Here is a 22,886-nt window from a genome sequence, read left to right as displayed (position 1 = left end):
GATCACGTGCCGCGGCAAGCACTTTTCTGTGCCGCGGCAGACTCCTCTCGGCCTGTGGGTGTGCATCACGTGCCGCAGCAGGACTTTTTCTTTGCCGCGACACAGGGGTCTCGGGTCTGGCCTTTTGGTGCGTGCCGCGGCAAGGCTTTTTCTGTGCCGCGGCAAGAGTGCCTTTTTCTGCCTTTTATTATTATTTTTTATTTTTTTATTTTATTTTATTTTATTTTTTCACGTTTTTCACGGTTCAACTAAATACATAAAATTTTAAATAAACTAAATGTTCAACTTAAAAACAAAAAATATAAAAATAAAATAACTAAAACTGAAAAAATAATAAATAAAAAAAGGGCTACGTTTAACGTCGCTAGCTCGACTTAGAACTTCAATCTTCATTGACATAAACTGGGTCTTCGAGGTACATCACATGAACCTTTTCATCCTCCTCCATTGACTCATAGTATGGCTTTAATCGCTGACCATTCACCTTGAATGACTTTCCGGTACTTGGACTTACAACTTCGACCGCTCCATGAGGAAAAACCTTGGTAACAATGAACGGACCTAACCAGCGAGACTTCAACTTCCCAGGAAAGAGTTTAAGGCGAGAGTGATACATGAGAACTTTCTGACCTTCCACAAAGCTCTTCCGAAGAATATGTTTGTCATGAAAAGCTTTGGTTTTCTCCTTGTAGATTTTCGAACTCTCATATGCTTCATTGCGTATCTCTTCTAACTCATGCAATTGAAGCATTCTTTGTTGTCCTACAGCAACCATGTCCATGTTACACTTCTTTACAGCCCACCACGCCTTATGCTCTAGCTCCACCGGTAGATGGCAAGGTTTCCCATACACCAACCGATAAGGTGACATACCGATAGGTGTTTTATATGCCGTTCGATACGCCCACAAGGCATCATCAAGCCTTGTACTCCAATCTTTCCGATTTGGATTTACAGTTTTCTCAAGAATCAATTTAATTTCACGATTAGAAACCTCCGCTTGCCCGTTGGCTTGTGGATGATAAGCAACTGTCACCTTGTGAGTTACACTATAGCGTCGAAACAATGCTTCTATACTCTTGTTACAAAAATGAGTGCCTCGATCACTAAGTATAGCCTTAGGTGTACCAAAATGCACAAAAATGTTGGAGCGAATGAAATCCACTACTGTTTTTGAATTGTCCGTTCTAGTTGCAATCGCTTCCACCCATTTAGACACGTAGTCTACCGCCAATAAAATATATTCATAGCCGAAAGAGGATGGGAATGGTCCCATGAAATCCATACCCCAAACATCAAAGATCTCAAGAATTAAAATAGGAGTTTGAGGCATTTGATCCTTGGCCGTTATGTTACCAACTCGTTGACAACGATCACATGCCTTACAATAAGCATAAGCATCTTTGAAAATTGTGGGCCAATAGAAACCGCTGTCAAATATCTTATGAGCTGTCCTCTTAGGTCCAAAGTGTCCACCACAAGCATAAGCATGAAAAAAAGCAAGGATGGAACGAAATTCAGATTTCAGTACACACCTACGAATGATTTGATCAATACAAAGGTTCATCCCATATATAGTGGCGAGCATCATGCTTGATCTTGTTCCGTTGTGCTTGTGTGAGATCACTTGGTAACTGTTTTGAAGCAAGGTAGTTTACAATGTCGGCATACCAAGGAATAACTTCTTGCATGGCGAGGAGTTGCTCATCCGGAAATTTTTCTTCTATGGGAAAATTATCTTCATCCCGAATAAGACGACTCAAGTGATCCGCCACCCTATTCTCAGAACCCTTTTTATCTTTTATCTCCAAATCAAACTCTTGAAGAAGTAAAATCCACCGGATCAGCCGAGGCTTGGCTTCTTTCTTTGCCAATAGATAGCGAAGAGCAGCATGGTCGGTATAAACAATCACTTTAGTTCCAATCAAGTATGACCGAAACTTTTCCAAGGCAAAAATGACCGCCAAGAGCTCTTTTTCAGTGGTGGAATAATTAAGTTGAGCATCATTAAGAGTGCGAGAAGCATAATATATAACATGAGGAAGCTTGTCAACTCGCTGCCCAAGAACAGCGCCCACGGCATAGTCACTTGCATCACACATGAGTTCAAATGGTAACTCCCAATTCGGTGGCTGAATTATAGGAGCTGTAGTTAGAGACTCTTTTAATAGGTTGAAAGCCACGAAACACTTGTCATTAAATTCGAACTTTACATCTTTTTGGAGAAGGTTGCATAGAGGTGTGGAAATTCTAGAGAAATCCTTTATAAATCTCCGATAAAACCCTGCATGCCCAAGGAATGATCTTACTTCTTTCACACTAGTCGGAGATGGTAGAGAACGAATTAAATCAATCTTTGCCTTATCAACCTCTATTCCCTTGACTGAAATCACATGACCCAAAACTATACCTTGGCTTACCATAAAATGGCATTTTTCCCAGTTGAGCACAAGGTTAGTTTCAATACACCGCTGGAGTACCAAAGTGAGATTATGAAGGCAGCAATCAAATGAGTCACCATAAACACTAAAATCATCCATAAAAACCTCGATGATGTTTTCAATATATTCTGAAAAAATGCTCATCATACATCGCTGAAATGTGGCCGGAGCATTACATAACCCAAACGGCATTCGTCGGAAAGCGAATGTACCAAAAGGGCATGTAAAGGTTGTCTTCTCTTGATCTTCAGGAGCTATAACAATCTGATTGTATCCCGAATAACCGTCAAGAAAACAATAATAAGGATGACCCGCTAACCTCTCAAGCATCTGATCAATGAACGGTAATGGAAAGTGATCCTTACGGGTTGCCGCATTCAACTTTCGGTAATCTATACAAACTCGCCACCCGGTTTGCATTCTTTTTGGTACCAGCTCGTTTTCATCATTCTTTACCACTGTGATTCCAGACTTCTTTGGCACTACCTGAACAGGACTCACCCATTGACTGTCTGAAATTGGGTAAATAATACCCACACTAAGGAGCTTCAGTATCTCCTTTTTCACAACCTCCATCATAGGTGGATTCAATCTCCGTTGCGCCTCACGTGTTGGTTTAGACCCTTCTTCAAGTAAAATTCGGTGCATGCACATGGAAGGGCTAATCCCCTTAATATCCGCAATAGACCAACCAATGGCTGTTTTGTACTCTCGGAGTACTCTCATTAATTTTTCTTCTTGACCTTGGTTAAGATTTCTTGCAATTATAACGGGAAGTGTCTCGTTCTTCCCCAAGTAAACATATTTGAGATGCTCCGGAAGAGGCTTCAATTCAAGTGTAGGAGCTTGAATAATTGATGGCTGCAATTTCTCATTAGAAATCGGCAAATTAAGAAATGCAACCTTCTTAAAAGTCTTGTCAAAACCACTATTGAGTGTGGTTATGAAATCCATGATCTCATGAGACAAATCTTCATCGGTCAACACAAGATGCTCTCTCAACACAACCTCCAAATCATCTTCACTATGCAAATCTAAAACTCGTTGAGAAAGAATATCCAACACATCAAGAGAGTAAACAGCATGTACATCACTTGGATACCTCATAGTCTCAAAAATATTAAATCGAATTGTCTCCCCATCAAATTCCATGGTCAACGTACCGTCATGCACATCAATCTTAGTTCTCGCAGTCTTCATGAATGGTCTCCCCAACAAAATTGGAGTGGAGCATGGAATAGATTCATCTTCCATATCAAGAACATAAAAATCAGCCGGAAACACCAATTCATTTATGTAGAGTCCAAGAACTTTACTTAGCTAAGATAGATAATAGTATGATAGTATTTATAGCATTATCTTTGTTACTGTGGATTTTTGGTTCAGACCGGGAATTATTTGGACACTCATAGTAGTACTTATAGATTTTCTAAGTTTAACCTATAGTTTAAGAATATTAAGTATAACCTAAGGTTTGATTAAAGTGACTGATATTAAGGATTATATTATTATATTATAAGGTTTAGACATCAACCAATAGGATTTTAAGCACATGTTTTGAATGGTAATTAAGGATTAAGATTTTGAGGATTAAATATAATAAGGAGTAAAGTTTGAATGTTATAGGGTCAGTCAGCAGCTTTGAGTACGTTGAGGGCTTAGTCAAGGCTGTTTACTCCATTCAAACCTAGCTAAAAATGTGTAATTTCGTGTTTAAATATTCAGCGTATGCCGATATATCGCAGCTATAGGGGGGCGATATGTCGCAGCACGTAGATACGGAAAACACGAAACGATGCACGGTCGCCTCGGGCATACTGGCCCAGGCGATATATCGCCTACAGGGGGCGATATATCGCCTCCTTCAGCATGGATTCAAACTCTTTTGAATTCATTTCCTTTCAGCCATTCAAACTCCTTCAACAGTCCAGCATCTTGTGAACGAGTCTTCAGCCTCTGCTGAACGATTATTCAAATGATTTTCACCTAAAAAGCCATTATTTTTATTCAAGTAAAATCAAGATATTTTCATTCCCAAACTCTATAAATAGGACCTAGTACCCAGCCATTATTCACCATTTGCTCTAAGTTCAGAAGCTGCTAGTGTTAAGTGAGTGTGAGAGTGTAAACACTTGGTTTGGGGAAAAACTATAAGCTTAAACATCATAAGCTTATCAAACACTTTGGGAAGTGAGTTCTATAGTATTTCGGTGAAGGTTAGATTGATCTTGCAATCTTTGAGGTAAACCCAAAACTCTAGTTCCTTTCTGTATTTTATGTTATTTCCTTTCTCAAAACCTTCTACTCAGTCCCCTAACCTTATTCTTATTTTGGTTAGGGAATCCAAGCTCTTAAGCATATAAGTTGGTAAGTATGTTTTTATGGTTTAGTCTTTCCATCTCTTTCATTTCATCTCCTTTCTTTAGACTCACTCTTTCTTATGGTTTTAGGAGTGTTCCAAAAGTCCCAACTCAGTCCATAATCCCGGTAACTTTGGTAAGGAAAATAGGCTAGAATCTATATGTTTATGTTTATGCTATTTTATGTGTTATGTTTTCATATGTTATGAATATGTTATTGATGTGTATGTTGTAGGCTTGGGCATATGCCCTATTTGACTAACAAGACCCCAAAAAGATTGTGGGCATAAGCCTATTTAGCTGGTAGGACCCCACTAATCTCATGGGCATAAGCTTGTTTAGTCTATGGGACCCCAAGTAATAATGGCCATTATAATAAGTGTATTATGTGTTATGATATGTCTTTACGTTATTATGACATTATGTTTATGTTTATGACTATGTGTTAGATTTTCCTTGCTGGGCATTAGGCTCACTCCTTTCTGTTTATGTGCAGGAAATAAGCTTTAGAGGCGGAAAGATTCGTGACGCTTAGAGGATGTGTATCGATGGTGAATGGAGTCAAGGGGCCGAGCGTTATTCGATTCGAGGATGTAGTCTTGTTTATGTTTTTATGGTTTTAAATGTATTTTCCGCATTTTCTATGTAACTCTTTTTAATTTTTAAGTTATTTTGTTTTAAAGACAATGGGTACCCACATCCTACTTATTTTATGAAAGTAATCTTTGTTTCCATAAGTTTTCAATAAAATTATGGTATTTCCGCAAAAATGTAAGTTTTATGTATAGATTCGTTAATGGTCCAAATAGTCTAGATTAGTGGGTCGTTACAGTTGGTATCAGAGAGAACGGTTCCTTCGCATGAAGTTCTCCTCGATACACATGCTCAAAGCTCCGAATCGGACCGCCAAGTAAGTGTTTAAGTTACAAGTTACAAGTTACTTTGTCTATGTGTATAGCTAACGACTTTAGTGTTTATGTTTCAGTTAAGAATGAATGGAGCTTTAAGCAATGAGGATATCCGAGCCATTAAGGCTTTAAAAAGAATAAGGGAGCCAAGAAACACCGTAGGAGCACTAGAAAAGATCACTCGAAGATTGATCTTGTTCCACAAAGAGATAGGTCACCTTCAAGAATCTAGGCAAATTATGATGAGAGCTGCAGAACAATATGTCCTAGTAATTAGGCTTTTAAAAGATTTTCCTTCAGCAATTTTAACTTTAGAAGAAATATGGGAGAATATAAATAATGATGATGACTTACAAGCAGCCCTAAGATATTATTCTCTCATACTTAAGTTCACCTATGATTTAGAGTTTCAATTCACTAATGAGCAACAACATAGGATCTTCTTGAATCTTCCCCGAGGAAATTTTGAGGCTCAAGACAATGATGATTATAAGGAGATAGATAATGATATGCTAGATGAAGGATCAGATGTAGAAGATCCCGATTTTTAGAATAGCTAGTTTTTCATTGTTTGTTTTATTTATTTCTTTGTTTTATGATTGTAATAAGTGAAAATTATTTTTCCAAATTAATTTCATGTTTTTCATCATGTATGAGTTTGATTCTATTTTCGCAATCATAATAAGTAATAAATAAAATAAATAATGACTAAGTTCAGTGAGGGTGGATACAAATCAATGAACCAAGTTTCTTTATTGAGAGTTAGGGGGCCTTAGTAGTGGGAACGATTTTACTGATCCCAGCCCTCCCTCAATATGGTTAACTTTGGAACAAAGATAAGTTTCGAGCCTGAGAATTAAGTCATATAGGATGATTAGAAACACACTTAGAAAATAAAGATGACTTGTTTTTCTAAGTATAGAAACCCACTCTAATAATAAATAAAGACCTATATAATTTTTCATAAGAAGTCATAATAAATAGGTCCGAGAAATGTTTGTTTTAGAATAAGTTTTTGCCTTAGAGCCTATTAGGGTAAGTTCTAACAAGTTCTCGACTGTTAGAACTTTTGGTGAAGATGTCGCTCCGAAGATCTGCACGCACCAACGGAAACGCCTCCAACGTTGTTCCAATGACCAATGATGCCCTCCAGTTCGCAGAAGAGGAGTGCGTGCTACTACTAGCCGCAACACGCCGACACCGCCAGCTGACAACACCGCGGAAATCGCTAGACGACAACAACAAGTCGAGGAACTCTTGCAGCAACAACGTCAACAGGCGCAGACTCAGCCTCAGCCTCCGCCGCAACCGCAGTCGCAGCTACATCAAATGGCCCTAGCACCCCAACAAGTTGGTCCATATGGGGGATGGCCAGTGACGAACTACGCGCCACATCCAGTACCGAATATGGAGTCAGTGTATGAAAGGTTCCGCAAGCAGCACGCTCCAAACTTCGAAGGGATTGTAGACCCCTGTGAGGCAGAAGAGTGGCTAAGGAATGAGAAGCCAATTCTTACGCACATGAATTTCAGTAATGCAGACCGCATATCCTGCGTCTCGTCATTACTCAGGAAGGATGCCAGAATATGGTGGGACTTAGTTCAGCAGACTAACGATGTCACCACCATGATATGGACAAGATTTGTGGAGCCGTTCCACAAGAAGTATTACTCCTCGGCAGTCATCACTAATGATAGAAGAATATGCTCGTCAGTTCAACAGATTAGTCAAGTTTGCACCAGAGTTGGTCCCAACCGACTTTACGAGGTTGACCAAGTTCGTCAGAGGACTTAGACCAAAGATGGAATTAGGGGTTAAGCTAGCAGACCTGGGAACTACAACAAAAAGGATTCAGAGGAATGCTAAGAGGGATTAAACGATGGTTCCAGACCAAAGTCTTTGCATTGACCCAAGGAGGAACCCATGCTAGTAACAAGCATTTATAGGTCAGATCATATCCTCAATAGTATATGTATCACTTGATTGGTAGCTGTATACTCGTAGATCTCGTTAGGAATGATAGAAAAACTAGACAAACCTAGTGAAAGATTTAGAACTAGGTTTGTAACCGAGTTGCCTTCGGGCAGAGTAGTTCTATCATCACGAATAGTACGAGGCTTACCGATCAAGATTTAGGACATAGGACTAGAAGGAGACCTGATAGAGCTAGTAATCAAGGACTTCGACGTAATACTAAGCATGGATTGGCTAGCACGGCATGGCGCAACGATCGACAGCAAACGCAAGAAGGTGATGTTCGAGACTCCTGACGGCCAGAGACGATGCTTCATGGGACAAGCTTCCGGACTACGCACACCGTTAGTGTCACCTCTCAAAGCTCAGAGAATGATGGAGAAAGGATGCCAAGCATTCTTAGCCAGCATCACGAATGTGGAGAAGGAGACATCACTCAAAGTTGGAGATGTTCGGGTTATACAAGAATTTCCAGAAGTTTTCCCCGATGACTTGCCAGGATTGCCGCCAACTCAAGAGATAGACTTCACGATAGAATTAGTACCGGGCACCGAGCCTATCTCTAAGGCACCATACCGGATGGCACCTACAAAACTCAAGAAGTTAAAGACGCAGCTACAAGAACTCCTAGACTTAGGCCAAGCCATTAACCATGGGGAGCTCCGGTACTATTCGTGAAGAAGAAGGACGAAAGTATGCGGATGTGCATAGACTACCGTGAGCTGAACAAAGTAATGATTAAGAACAAGTACCCGCTACCTCGGATTGACGATTTATTCGATCAACTCCGAGGCGCGACTGTATTCTCTAAGATCGATTTAAGGTCCGGGTATCATCAGCTCAAGGTAAAAGGAGAAGATATTCCTAAGATAGCCTTTAGGACTCGTTATGGACATTATGAGTTGGTTATGTCTTTTGGTCTTGCTAACACACCAGCCGCGTTATGGACTTAATGAATAAGGTCTTCAAGGATTACTTAGATAAATTCGTCGTTGTATTCATCGACGATATCTTAGTATACTCCAAGGATGAAGTAGAGCACGAGGAACATTTGAGGATGATTTTGATGCGATTGAAGGAGCACCAACTCTATGCGAAGTTCAAGAAATGCGAGTTTTGACTCTCACAAGTGGCGTTCCTCGGGCACATCATATCGAAAGACGGAGTTGCAGTAGATCCATCGAAGGTAGAGGCCGTGAAGGATTGGCCTAGACCAAAGAACGCGTCAGAAGTAAGAAGCTTCTTAGGGCTAGCAGGTTACTATAGAAAGTTGTAGAGGGCTTTTTCTAAGATAGCCACTCCACACACCAACCTGACCCGGAAGCAACAAAAGTTTAACTGGAACGATAAGTGTGAAGAAAGCTTCCAGTTGCTTAAAGATAAGCCTTGCTCAACACTAGTACTTAGTGTACAGACACCCGACGATAAGTTCGTTGTCTAATGCGATGCATCAAAGCTAGGATTGGGAAGCGTGTTGATGCAAAAACGACAAAGTGATAGCCTACGCCTCACGACAGTTGAAGGAGTATGAACAACGCTACCCAACTCACGATATGGAGTTGGCAGCGGTGGTCGATGCAAATCTGGCACCATTATCTTTACGGAGAACGGTGCGAGATTTATACGGACCACAAGAGTTTAAAATACTTCTTTACACAGAAGGAGCTCAACATAAGGCAGCGCAGGTGGATATAATTAGTCAAGGATTACAACTACGAAATCCTATACCACCCAGGGAAGGCGAACGTAGTTGCCGACGCGCTTAGTAGGAAAAGCTATGGGAACTTAGCAGTCTTTTCTGGAATAGAAAAGCCGCTACAGCAGGAGCTTATCAGTGCCAGAATAGAAGTGGTTGTAGGTAAGCTAGCTAACTTGTCTATCCAATCAAATCTGCTAGAGGACATACGGATTGGTCAGAGACATGAGGAATCGCTAGCACCACATATGGAAGCAGTCAGAGAAGGCAAGAATACAGATTTCTCAATATCTAGCCAAGGTTTATTGAGATATAAGGATCGGGTATGCGTGCCAGACAATCAGAGTATTAAGAAGACAATCCTAGAAGAAGCGCATAATGCCCCGTACTCAGTTCATCCAGGGTCTACCAAGATGACTTATGACATCAAGGCAGTCTATTGGTGGCCAGGGATGAAGAAGGACATAGCTGAGTATGTATCTAAGTGTCTGGTATGCCAGCAAGTGAAAGCAAAGCATCAGCGGCCTGCAGGTTTATTGCAACCGCTTAGCATACCAGAATGGAAGTGGAATGATATAGCCATGGATTTTGTGACGGGGCTACCAAAGACGAACAAGCAGCATGATTCCGCTTGGATAGTAATAGATAGACTAACCAAGTCGGCTCATTTTCTGCCTGTTAGAACGTCATGCACGGCAGACCAATATGCAACATCTACATCCAAGAGATTGTACGATTGCATGGAATCCCCAAGACGATAGTGTCAGATAGAGGATCAGTATTTACGTCAAGATTTTGGAGAAGCTTACAGCAAGCTATGGGTACTAAGTTAAGCCTTAGTACAGCTTTCCATCCTCAGACAGATGGGCAGTCTGAGCGTACGATTCAGATCTTAGAGGATATGCTACGCGCTTGTATACTTGATTTCGGAGGATCGTGGAACAAGTACTTACCACTGATCGAGTTCTCGTACAACAACAGCTACCAGTCGACGATCGAGATGGCACCTTATGAGTTGCTATATGGAAGAAGGTGCCGATCACCGTTGCACTAGGACGAGGTAGGAGAAAGGAAGCTTCTAGGGCCCGAAGCTGTTAGACAAGCTCAAGAAGCAGTAGCGCTTATTAGACAGCGTATGCTTGCAGCTCAAAGCCGACAGAAAAGCTATGCGGATACCAAGCGACGCGATGTGGAATTCCAAGTTGGAGATCAAGTCTTCATGAAGATATCTCCTATGAAAAGTGTCAAGCGGTTCGGAAAGAAAGGCAAGCTTAGTCCCCGATTCATAGGTCCTTTTAGATATTGGACAAAGTGGGAACAGTTGCGTATAGACTAGCCCTACCGCCAGCACTAGCCGATAGTCACAACGTCTTCCACATCTCGATGTTACGCAAATATGTGTCAGACCCATCTCACGTCCTCAAGAACAATACGATAGCGCTCCAGAAAGACTTAAGTTACGAGGAACGACCGGTTAGCATCCTAGATAGAGGGATGAAGCAGTTACGGTCCAAGAGCTTTCCTATAGTCAAAGTCCTATGGAGCAATAGTTTTGAATGCGAGGCAACGTGGGAGTTGGAGGAGGACATGCAAGGCCGGTATCCGGAGTTATGTGATAAGTAAATTTTGAGGACGAAATTCTTTTTAGTAGGGGAGAATTGTAGAGTCCAAGAACTTTACTTAGCTAAGATAGATAATAGTATGATAGTATTTATAGCATTATCTTTGTTACTGTGGATTTTTGGTTCAGACCGGGAATTATTTGGACACTCATAGTAGTACTTATAGATTTTCTAAGTTTAACCTATAGTTTAAGAATATTAAGTATAACCTAAGGTTTGATTAAAGTGACTGATATTAAGGATTATATTATTATATTATAAGGTTTAGACATCAACCAATAGGATTTTAAGCACATGTTTTGAATGGTAATTAAGGATTAAGATTTTGAGGATTAAATATAATAAGGAGTAAAGTTTGAATGTTATAGGGTCAGTCAGCAGCTTTGAGTACGTTGAGGGCTTAGTCAAGGCTGTTTACTCCATTCAAACCTAGCTAAAAATGTGTAATTTCGTGTTTAAATATTCAGCGTATGCCGATATATCGCAGCTATAGGGGGGCGATATGTCGCAGCACGTAGATACGGAAAACACGAAACGATGCACGGTCGCCTCGGGCATACTGGCCCAGGCGATATATCGCCTACAGGGGGCGATATATCGCCTCCTTCAGCATGGATTCAAACTCTTTTGAATTCATTTCCTTTCAGCCATTCAAACTCCTTCAACAGTCCAGCATCTTGTGAACGAGTCTTCAGCCTCTGCTGAACGATTATTCAAATGATTTTCACCTAAAAAGCCATTATTTTTATTCAAGTAAAATCAAGATATTTTCATTCCCAAACTCTATAAATAGGACCTAGTACCCAGCCATTATTCACCATTTGCTCTAAGTTCAGAAGCTGCTAGTGTTAAGTGAGTGTGAGAGTGTAAACACTTGGTTTGGGGAAAAACTATAAGCTTAAACATCATAAGCTTATCAAACACTTTGGGAAGTGAGTTCTATAGTATTTCGGTGAAGGTTAGATTGATCTTGCAATCTTTGAGGTAAACCCAAAACTCTAGTTCCTTTCTGTATTTTATGTTATTTCCTTTCTCAAAACCTTCTACTCAGTCCCCTAACCTTATTCTTATTTTGGTTAGGGAATCCAAGCTCTTAAGCATATAAGTTGGTAAGTATGTTTTTATGGTTTAGTCTTTCCATCTCTTTCATTTCATCTCCTTTCTTTAGACTCACTCTTTCTTATGGTTTTAGGAGTGTTCCAAAAGTCCCAACTCAGTCCATAATCCCGGTAACTTTGGTAAGGAAAATAGGCTAGAATCTATATGTTTATGTTTATGCTATTTTATGTGTTATGTTTTCATATGTTATGAATATGTTATTGATGTGTATGTTGTAGGCTTGGGCATATGCCCTATTTGACTAACAAGACCCCAAAAAGATTGTGGGCATAAGCCTATTTAGCTGGTAGGACCCCACTAATCTCATGGGCATAAGCTTGTTTAGTCTATGGGACCCCAAGTAATAATGGCCATTATAATAAGTGTATTATGTGTTATGATATGTCTTTACGTTATTATGACATTATGTTTATGTTTATGACTATGTGTTAGATTTTCCTTGCTGGGCATTAGGCTCACTCCTTTCTGTTTATGTGCAGGAAATAAGCTTTAGAGGCGGAAAGATTCGTGACGCTTAGAGGATGTGTATCGATGGTGAATGGAGTCAAGGGGCCGAGCGTTATTCGATTCGAGGATGTAGTCTTGTTTATGTTTTTATGGTTTTAAATGTATTTTCCGCATTTTCTATGTAACTCTTTTTAATTTTTAAGTTATTTTGTTTTAAAGACAATGGGTACCCACATCCTACTTATTTTATGAAAGTAATCTTTGTTTCCATAAGTTTTCAATAAAATTATGGTATTTCCGCAAAAATGTAAGTTTTATGTATAGATTCGTTAATGGTCCAAATAGTCTAGATTAGTGGGTCGTTACAATTTACTTGAACTAAAACATCTTCTATTACACCCCTGGGATAAGCATTCAACCGATCAGCAAGTTGAATAATCACCCCTGTCTCTTCAAGTGGACCGAGATTCAATGAAGCATAAATGGAGAATGGCATGACATTGATAGAGGCTCCCAAATCCAACATACACCGCTCAATTCTTTTATTACCAATAGTGCAAGGGATAGTAAAAGTACCAGGATCCTTACACTTTGGTGGAAGCTTCTTTTGTAGAACTGCAGAAACATTCTCCCCCACACTAACTTTTTCATTACCCCTCAACTTACGCTTATTAGTGCACAAATCTTTCAGAAACTTGGCATAGCGCGGCACTTGTTTAATAGCGTCAAGAAGAGGAATATTCACTTCTACCTTTCGGAATGTATCAAGAATTTCCTTGTCAACCTCTTCCTTTTTAGTCTTTTTCAGTCTGCTTGAGAATGGAGGTGGAATGACAATAGTAGGCTTAGGGCTGAGTTGTGTAAGGGTGGTTGGCTTTGGAGGAACATCTTTATTAACTGAGCAATCAACTTGTGGCTTGGATGACAATTTACTGGGCATTGGAGGACTAGGTGGATCATATTGCGTCCCACTGCGCAAAGTTACTGCACTAGCATTCTCCTTGGGATTCATCTCAGGTTGTGAAGGCAATTTATTTGACAAATGAGCCTCCAACCGATTATATGATGCTGCTAATTGTCCCACCTGATTCTCCAAACTTTTGATGGACGCTTGGGTGGTTTGCTAAAATTGAAGAGTATTTGTAGCAAGTGCATTGATTAAATCCTCAGTAGAAGTTTTGGCACTTGGTTGTGGAGCAGCCTGCAGTGGTTGTGATGGTCTAGGTACATAATTATTTTGAGACCTCTATTGTGTAGTGAAACCAGGTGGTCTTGCTGCTGTTGGTTGTTGAGCTATTTGTTGATGATTCCCATATCGAAGGTTTGGATGATCACGCCAGCCAGGATTATAAGTTTGTGAAAATGGTTCATAATACATCTGACGTAATTGACCAGGAAAATTTCCCACAGCATTAACACCCTTAGTTTCTCCCTCCACTAGAGTAGGGCACGTATCAGTAGGGTGCCCCACTACTTGACAGATTCCACATGGCCGCACCTGTTGGCCCAAAGCTAGTTGTTGTACCACTGCAGTTAATTGAGCCAATTTTTGACCCAGCTGAGTAGCATTAGAGGTGCTCACTTCATTAGCTGATTTAGGCGGTGGAACAGGATCTTGACGAATGCCAAACTGTTGTGAGTTAGCATCCATATTAGAAATCAAGCTCCTGGCTGCAGCAGGAGTCTTATCAACTAGTGCACCCCCACTGGCTGCATCAATCATACTCCTATCCAGTGATTGTAATCCTTCATAAAAGTACTGAATGAGGAGCTGTTCACTTATCTGATGATGAGGGCAGCTAGCACACAACCTCTTAAATCTCTCCCAATACGCATACAAAGACTCTCCTGTATACTGCCTTATACCACAGATCTCCTTCCTGATGCTACCAACTTTAGATGTCGGAAAGTATCGTTCTAGGAACATAGTCTTCATACCATTCCAAGTTTCAACAGTACCAGGTGGAAGATAGTACAACCACTCTTTAGCTGCATCCTTTAGAGGGAAAGGAAAAGCTCGTAGCTTAATCTGTTCCTCAGTCACTGCAGAGGGTTTCATACTAGAACAGACATTATGAAACTCCTTCAAATGTTTATTCGGATCCTCACCAGGCAGCCCATGGAAAGAAGGCAATAAGTGGATGAGGCCCGACTTTAGCTCAAAGTTTACATCCAACGGTGGATATTGGATGCATAGTGGTTGTTGGTCAAGATTTGGCGCTGCCAACTCTTTCAAAGTCCTTTGCTGAGCCATTGTTCTATAAGATCGAACTGAATCGTCAGAATTAGATTCGTTGTCAGACGGTAATGGCACTTTAACAGGATTTTCTTGCGGAGCAAGACGTTGAAAGAGCGGATTATTAGTAATAATTCTTGAAGACCGAGAAGCTGACGATGACTCAAGATACTGCTTGATTGCTTCCAACCAGTTCTGAGTGTCTTCGCCAGACATATAACTCTGAGATACCAAGAGAAATCAAGTTAGTAAAAGTAAACCAATATGAATAATAAAAAGAATTAAATAGTTCCCCGGCAACGGCGCCAAAAATTTGATGCGTGTCGTATGGCGTACCAAATTTAACAAAGATTTTAATTACACTATCACCAATTAATTTAGTACAATGGCAAATAGAGGTTGAACCCAAGGGAACTATATTCAATTTATTATTCACAAAAGCTTAACAAGATTAAAAAGAAAAAGGGGATTTTGAAATTCAAAATTAATAAAACGATTGATAAGCAAACGAAGAGTTATAACGATTTTAAAGAACAGTTAAGAATCATTCTCCACCTCAGAAAATCATGCATGAATCTTGATAATGAATATTATTCCGATTCCCAATTAAACCATTAACCCCGCAGATAACGCTTAAGCAGTCAATTATCCCAATCTCCCTATTACAATCAATTGCGGCTAAGCGCTCAATAATTAACTCTTTTCACCAAACAACAAACCTATTAAGCATACGATTCATTTAATTTAGTAAAAGCATTAAGAACAATGGAGATAAGTTAATCTAGGCAATAAATCAATGAAGCATATAATTCATTTAACCTAGGTTCTATCCTTCATCACAATCAACAACACTTTTGACCACATCATCAATTGCAATTTATCACAAATACTTAGAACCCTAAACTATTAGGTGAATAGAAATTCTAAGATGATAATGAAATAATGTAAACCCTAATTAGTTGTACACCCTAACAAGGAATCACAATATTCATAAGATAAGCATAGAAGAATAGAATCAATTTAATATTAGGGAAATCAAGAGATAATATTCACATCTGAAATCAAACAATCATGTCTGGGTTTTGAATAACCCTTAACCTAAAAGAAACTAGCCAATCATCATGATGAAAAACATAAATAAAACCAAAGAATAGTAGAGTTGAGAGAAGAAGAAAACTGTTAAAATATTGAATGCGATCTTCCTTCTTCTCCTGCGCTCCCCTTGAGTTTCTCTCTCTAAAATCGTATATAAAACCTCCTTTTCGAATCTAACCCTAACCCCCTTTTATATCTCCCCTCAAATAATCAGAAAAATTGAATTTAAGTTAAAATTTAAACGCGTGCCGCGGCAGGCACTTTCCCTTGCCGCGGCAAGGATCTTCGAAAAAGCTTTGCTGGGCTGTTGTGCCGCGGCAGGGATTTTCCCTTGCCCCGGCAAGGAACTCTCTGACTTGCCCCGTAGCGGCAAGGACTTTTCCTTGTAGTGGCGAGCTCTCTGCTGACTTGTCTCGTAGCGGCGAGCTCTCTGCTTGATCACACTTTCATTCTTTTTCGATTTGTTTCTTCTTCTTTGACTTCACTCCACTGGTTAGAATCCTACAACATTATCATTTAACCAAAAACTCATCAAAAATATAGAAATTATCCTCAAAAATGATGATTTAGTTTAAATGAAACAAATTAGCAAAACAATTCTAACCATCCCCAAACACACTACTTATGAACATAAAACCCTGATGAATACGAAGTAAACTTTATACAAAAATGTACTTATCAAAACTCAAGGTGGTATTTTAGGTCAAAATATGTTTTCAAGACTTACAAAGCTTTTATCTTGCAATAAACAAACTTTCACTTTTTACCTTAAGTTCCAAAATCTCATTTTTACACTAAGTGTGAAAACCCTATTTTTCACATTTTTAACTACATACTTTGTTTGTTCATAACATGGAATTTACTTACCCAATTGTTACCAAAATTTCTCAATTCTATTTTTGGTATGCCATTTAGGTATTTGTAAAATCCTAGGTCAAAAGGAGCATTTTTTATTGGTAAAATTATTTTCCAACAATGCGGTAAAAATGACCTTATTTTCAAGTCCTTATTTTTTCCAAACTTTGACACTTAATAACTTTCAAACCATTCAGTATTTTCTTACCAAATTTTACAGTGGAATACCATGTTATGCCAATAATATGTCCACCAAATTTTAGAAAAATCTGGGTTCATTTTTCCTATACAGTGGCTGTCCAAACTTTGTCCTAAAATTAAAAATACGAAAAAACAGTTATTTACCTAAACTTTGAAATAGCATAACTCACTCATTTTAACACATTGTTTAGTGTTTCAAAAGCTCAATTTTATGTACTCAATCACAACAACATCATAGTACAATTAAATTTTATAAAATCAATATACAGTGGATGCTTGATCCCTTGGAAGTCACAGCTCAAAACATGTATTTTGTTTTAGGGTTTCCAACAAAACCCTTGGGGGTTTTGGTCCCTATTTTCAAAAATCAGCACACAAGCATCATAAAAATTATAAAAAAACTACCATAACCTTATTACATACCCAATAAGAAAATTTAAGCATTAAATATACAAAATAATGCTTAAAAATAAAAACCATACAATAACAACCATAAAAAGTAAACTTTTTACCTCTTGTTGTTCTTGCTTAAAGTTTGGATCTTCCTATTAGCTTTGGCTCCTTCAAAACCATTTAAAAACCTTAACCAAATCCCCCCCAACAACATAGATAATTAGCTAATGAACAATCTATGGTTAAAACTTTACAAAAGTCTAGTTTATTGAAACTTTACCTTAGGGAAAAACCCTTCCTAGACCAAAGCTTAATGCTTCCAAGCCTCCTTGGTGTTCTTGAGGTTGAAGATGGAGAGAAAACTTAAGAGAGTTTTTTAAAAAAAAAAAGATGAGGGTGTTTGTGAGAGTATAGGGTCGGTTTTGGGGTGGGGGGGTTGGAAGAGTTTATACAACTCTAAAAAAATATCCTAAAACACTCTAAGTGTTTTACTACCCACTTGACTATTTACCCTAAATTTAAAATGGGATTAAACTTAATAAATTTGGTCCACCCCTTTTGTTATATATGTAATCATATTTTTTTTATATATATATAAAGGTTAATAAATATTTCCTAAGAAAAAAATATACAATTTTACTTCCTATAACCTTTTTCACCCTTATTAAGTTTTAAACACAAAACTTAACAAATAATAATTCAATTAAATGTCTCTCACATTTAATTTAATTAATCACAATAAAATTTAACCTAAGGTCCATTTATGGAATAAAATTCCTCAATTCGGAAAAATTATTCGTTTAACACAAAATGCCCAAAAATTTCCATTTTCTCTTAGGTTTATTATATTTTACCAAACTTTAATTTTTATGAATGTATTTTATGCCCAAAATATATTTTTCCATAGTTTTTCAATTTATTTTCTAAGATTTTTACCCAATCAGGGTTTTTGTGTCGGTCCAAGACCGAAAGTCTTATCTTGACTTTTAAACACCAAATTCAAAATTTGGCTAGCAATAACTCATGGAAATAAATTCCAAACAAAATATAATATTATTTAAAACAATATTCTTAACTCGGGGAAAAAAATCCTGACCCGAGTCGTTTCAAGGTGCCCAAAAATGTAGGACGTTACAATACCTACAATTTATAGATGTTTCGTCCTCCAAACTTATAACAAAAGAGGTTACAACTCCCTCATCTTGTCTTCTGTGTCCCAGGTTGCCTCTTCAATGCCATGGTTACACCACTGCACCTTTACCAATGGCACCGTCTTATTCCTCAACATTTTTTCCTTTCGGTCTAGAATCATCATCGGCTTCTCCTCGTAGACGAGTTGAGGATTAATACTCAGCTTCTCATAGCTGAGTACATGCGAGAGATCGCGAATGTATTTTCTCAACAAGGATACATGAAACATGTCATGAACCTTAGACAAGGCGGGCAGAAGAGCTAAACGATAAGCTACTTCCCCGATCCTTTCTATGATTTCAAAAGGTCCAACAAACCTTGGACTAAGCTTTCCTTTCTTCCTGAACCGCATAGCCCCTTGTAGTGGAGCTACCTTAAGCAGCACATTATCGCCAACCTCAAACACCAAGGCTCTCCTACATTGGTCGGCATATTTGCGTTGTCGATCAACAAAAGTTTACAAGCATTGCCTTATCTGTCGGATCTCCTCAGTAATCTGATCAAGCTCATCCAATATGAGAAACTTTCTTTCACCGGTCTCGTGCCAATGAATCGGGGATCGGCATTACCTTCCGTACAAAGCCTCATACAGAGCCATCTTGATGGAATCATGATATCTATTATTGTAAGCAAACTCTATCAGTGGAAGCTTCTCATTCCATGACCCTTGAAAGTCGAGTATGCAGGCTCTTAGCATATCTTCCAGGGTCTGAATTGTTTGTTCACTTGGACCATCTGTTTGCGGGTGGAAGGAAGTGTTGAACTTCAGTTTAGTACCCAACCTCGTTTGGATTCTATTCCAAAATGTCGAGGTAAAACGTCTATCGCAATCTGATACGATGGAGTTGGGTACACCATGCAGTCTCATTATTTCTGCAATATAAATATCTGCTAACTTATGTGCCCCATAAGTTACCTTGATTGGCAAGAAATGAGCAGACTTAGTCACCCTATCAATGATAACCCAAATGGCATCGTGCCCCTTAGGAGTGGTTGGTAGACCTGTGAAAAAGTCCATAGTGACCATCTCCCACTTCCATTCTGGAATTTCTAAGGGCTATAACAATCCGGCTAGCCGTTGATGCTCGACCTTTGTCTGCTGACAAGTCAAGCAGTGTGCCACATATTCTGCCTTCTCCTTTTTCATCCCCGGCCACCAACAGTACGTCTTCAAGTCTTTGTACAGTTTCGTGGTACTCGGATGCATGGCATAAGGAGCATTATGTCCCTCGAAAAAGATATGCTTCTTGATCTCATCATCGTCCAGAACACATATTCTGCCCTTGAACCCCAATACTCTATCTTCGGAGATATGGAATCCTGGTCGCCCCACCTCCCTCACTTTGTAAATCAGTCTTTGTACCCAAGGATCGACTAACTGCCCGCCCTTTATAGCTTCCATAATGGTAGGCTCGATAGAGAGGTTAGCAAATTGACCAACTATTATCTCTAAATCTAAGGTAGCAAGGTCGGCTCGTAACTGCGGCGAAATCTCTTTCACTTTCATCATGTAAGCCCTTGGCTATCGACTCAATGCATCTGCCACCTTATTTGCTTTTCCCGGGTGGTACAGAATGTTTCAGCCGTAGTCGTTGAACAGCTCCAACCATCGACGCTGTCTCATATTCAATTCCTTATGAGTGAAGAAATACTTCAGGCTTTTGTGATCAGTGTAGATGTCACAATGTATCCCGTACAGGTTGTGCCTCCATATTTTCAGTGCAAAAACCACTGCTTCTAGCTCCAGGTCATGAGTGGGATAGTTCTTGTAACGCCTTACCTCCTTAGAGCCGTTACTAAGTGAGTTTAAAATGTGCTTCTAACTCGCTAATCGAGGTTTTAAGGTAAACGTGTAATTAAATCATAAACGGGGACATAAACTTTGAAAATAATCTCATTTACTGAAAGTCGTAAAACATTTAACAATTGGGATCCCAAAATACTATTTACAAATATTTACAACTCAAAATATACTCAAGGTCGGCTAAACGACAAAATAGAGTTCTTTACAAACAACTTCCAAAAAATACCCCTGGTCGTGGCAGCCAGGAAGACCAAATATGTACGCGTCACGTCATGCTCTCCATACTCATGGTCGATTCACCTTCTCCTTTCCCTTACCTGCACCACAGAGCACCCGTGAGCCGAAGCCCAGCAAGAAATCTCCACATAAACAGATAACATATACATATGAACCACCTAGCATATAACTAGTTTGTCATCAAGCTAACACATACGACCATGCCGTCTCAGGCGCTTTATCAGGCCCTGAGTTGCGGTCTACACCGTAAGGATATCCCAGGTATCCCCTAGGGTCCTACCCTGGCAAGTTGCACTCCGCGTGCTAAACGTTGCTCTCGGCTCCTTGCCGTTCTCGGCCTTCGCCGTTCCCGGCCTTCGCCGTTCTCGGCCCTAGCCGATCATTCACATATATGCATACACAGCATAATTTAAACATAACTTAAACATATACTAACATATTCAATGGGCTACACCCAACACATAATCATATAGGGTCATGCCCTGCAACACAACTATGGGGCCTCACCCTGCTCTATGGGTACAACAGTTTTCTTACCTGTGTCCCGAGCTTCTTGTGCACTGAAGTCACGAGCACGGTCCTCTAACCCGAGCCTCTCCGAAAACCTAGTCACAACACATATAAAACACTCTTTAATACTAACCAATCCAAAACCATTTCCCGGGATCAATCCCGTGCTCTCGGGACCTCCCGTTTCCCAAAACAAAGTAGTGGAAACATCCCCCGAGCCCCGTGGGAAAAATCCCTAAAATTGAAATTTTCCCCTGCCCAAAAATGGCCTAGCGCCGCGGCACCCTCCAATGAGGGTCGTGGCACCCAGAATGGCCCTCGTCCCCTACTGCAGCCTAGCGTCGCGGCGCAGAAGAACAGGGCCGCGGCGCCCCTTCACGAACCCAGAATTCTGTGTTTTCCCTTGCATTTTCCACAAGCCAAAACACTCCCAAATTATTCCCAATGCATGCCTAAGCCTCAAATTCAATTTTAAACCTCAAATAAACCATCTAACAACTCATAAACACCAACAACAAACCTAAATACACAATCAAACTCAAGAATCACTTAGTGGTTCAAAATTCGCAAAACTTAAACCAGTCTTTGAAAAACTTAAACCAGCCTTCAGAAATTCTGAACCAAACCAGAAATAAATTTCAATCATGCATAGAATTCTTACCTCAAATGGTGATTCGACCTTGAGCTGTTTCCCAACCTAATTCCAAGCTTATTTCAACTCATCCAACTGAACCTAACCATAATCCACCCCAAGAATCCACCAAACCAAAACACACCATTTTAACTATCAATTCTTGACATTATTAATTGAATTTTACAATATAATTACTCAGAATTCTCTTACCTCAGTGTGTAAAGTAGTCCTCTAAATTTCTGGCCTCAACTCCCTTCTTGACTCCACAAAATTCATAATCCCCTTTCCTTCCTTTCTTGATTCCTCTCTAACCTTCAGCAAAAAACAAGGTTTTGTCTAAGTGTAAAACGTGAATAGCTTCCCTTCTCAACTGTAGTTATCTAAATCCAAGCCAAAAGACCCCTTTGACCCTCCATTTAACCAATACCCTATCTAATCCTCAAGGGCAAATTAGACTTTTCTTATCCTCTTACAAAAATACCATTTTATCACTTAGAGTAGCTATCCTCACTGGTTACCAACGGTTACTCAAACCACTAAAATACCACTAACCATTAATTAAATGTCCCCAACTAAATTTATAAAATTTCCCAAAATACCCTTAGGCTCCTTTCGAGCCGGGTATTTAAATCCCGTTGTGACTTTAAGCGGATTAGCTCTCTAGGACCGTCTCGGAACGTGCATCACAAATATATTACCATTATATCACATATATCACATAATTTACATTTATGCCCTGAACGGGCTAAAATTACCAATTCGCCCCTAACAGCCAAATGGGGCCCACATGCATATTTATTTCACCTAAACATCCATTCTAACCACATATTCATTAAATTCACATAGATTAATATAGTATAACAGTTAGTACCCTCCAGGCACACTAATCAAGGCTCCAAGCCTTATTAGCGAATTTGGGTCACTGCAGTTCTTCTTGTAATTTTTTAGCTGTCGAGAAGCATAAGAAATTACTTTTCTGTACTCCATCAGCAATGCTCCCAACCCTCGGTCTGAGGAATTGCTATAAATAGTATATCCCTCTTTTCTATTAGGGATTGTCATCACTGGGGCAGTCGTCAATCATATTTTCAGCTCTTTAAAACTCTTCTCACACTTGTCAGTCCATTCATACTTGATGTTTTTGCAGGTGAGGGTTGTCATTG

At 39.5% G+C, this 22,886-nt stretch overlaps 1 protein-coding gene and 1 non-coding gene across 2 annotated transcripts; one reads left to right on the top strand and one right to left on the bottom strand.

Moving 5' to 3' along the window:
- Positions 1-382: 382 nt before the first annotated feature.
- Positions 383-871, bottom strand: LOC133779340 (uncharacterized). The gene has a single exon (XM_062219311.1). The coding sequence runs from the start codon at positions 869-871 to the stop codon at positions 383-385; it is 489 nt and encodes a 162-aa protein (XP_062075295.1).
- A 13,477-nt stretch (positions 872-14,348) lies between these two features.
- On the top strand, positions 14,349-14,455 carry LOC133780705 (small nucleolar RNA R71). The gene has a single exon (XR_009869525.1). It is a non-coding gene; the product is annotated as a small nucleolar RNA R71 (small nucleolar RNA).
- Positions 14,456-22,886: the final 8,431 nt, after the last annotated feature.

This window comes from Humulus lupulus, chromosome 5, assembly GCF_963169125.1.
Source record: "Humulus lupulus chromosome 5, drHumLupu1.1, whole genome shotgun sequence".
Lineage (NCBI taxonomy): Eukaryota > Viridiplantae > Streptophyta > Magnoliopsida > Rosales > Cannabaceae > Humulus > Humulus lupulus.
The sequence above is the reverse complement of the archived record's forward strand: the minus strand, read 5'-3'. Positions and strand labels throughout refer to the sequence as shown.

Excerpts from the sequence above, each read along its gene's own strand:
- LOC133779340 (XM_062219311.1), bottom strand. The coding sequence starts at position 871 with ATGTCACCTTATCGGTTGGTGTATGGGAAACCTTGCCATCTACCGGTG.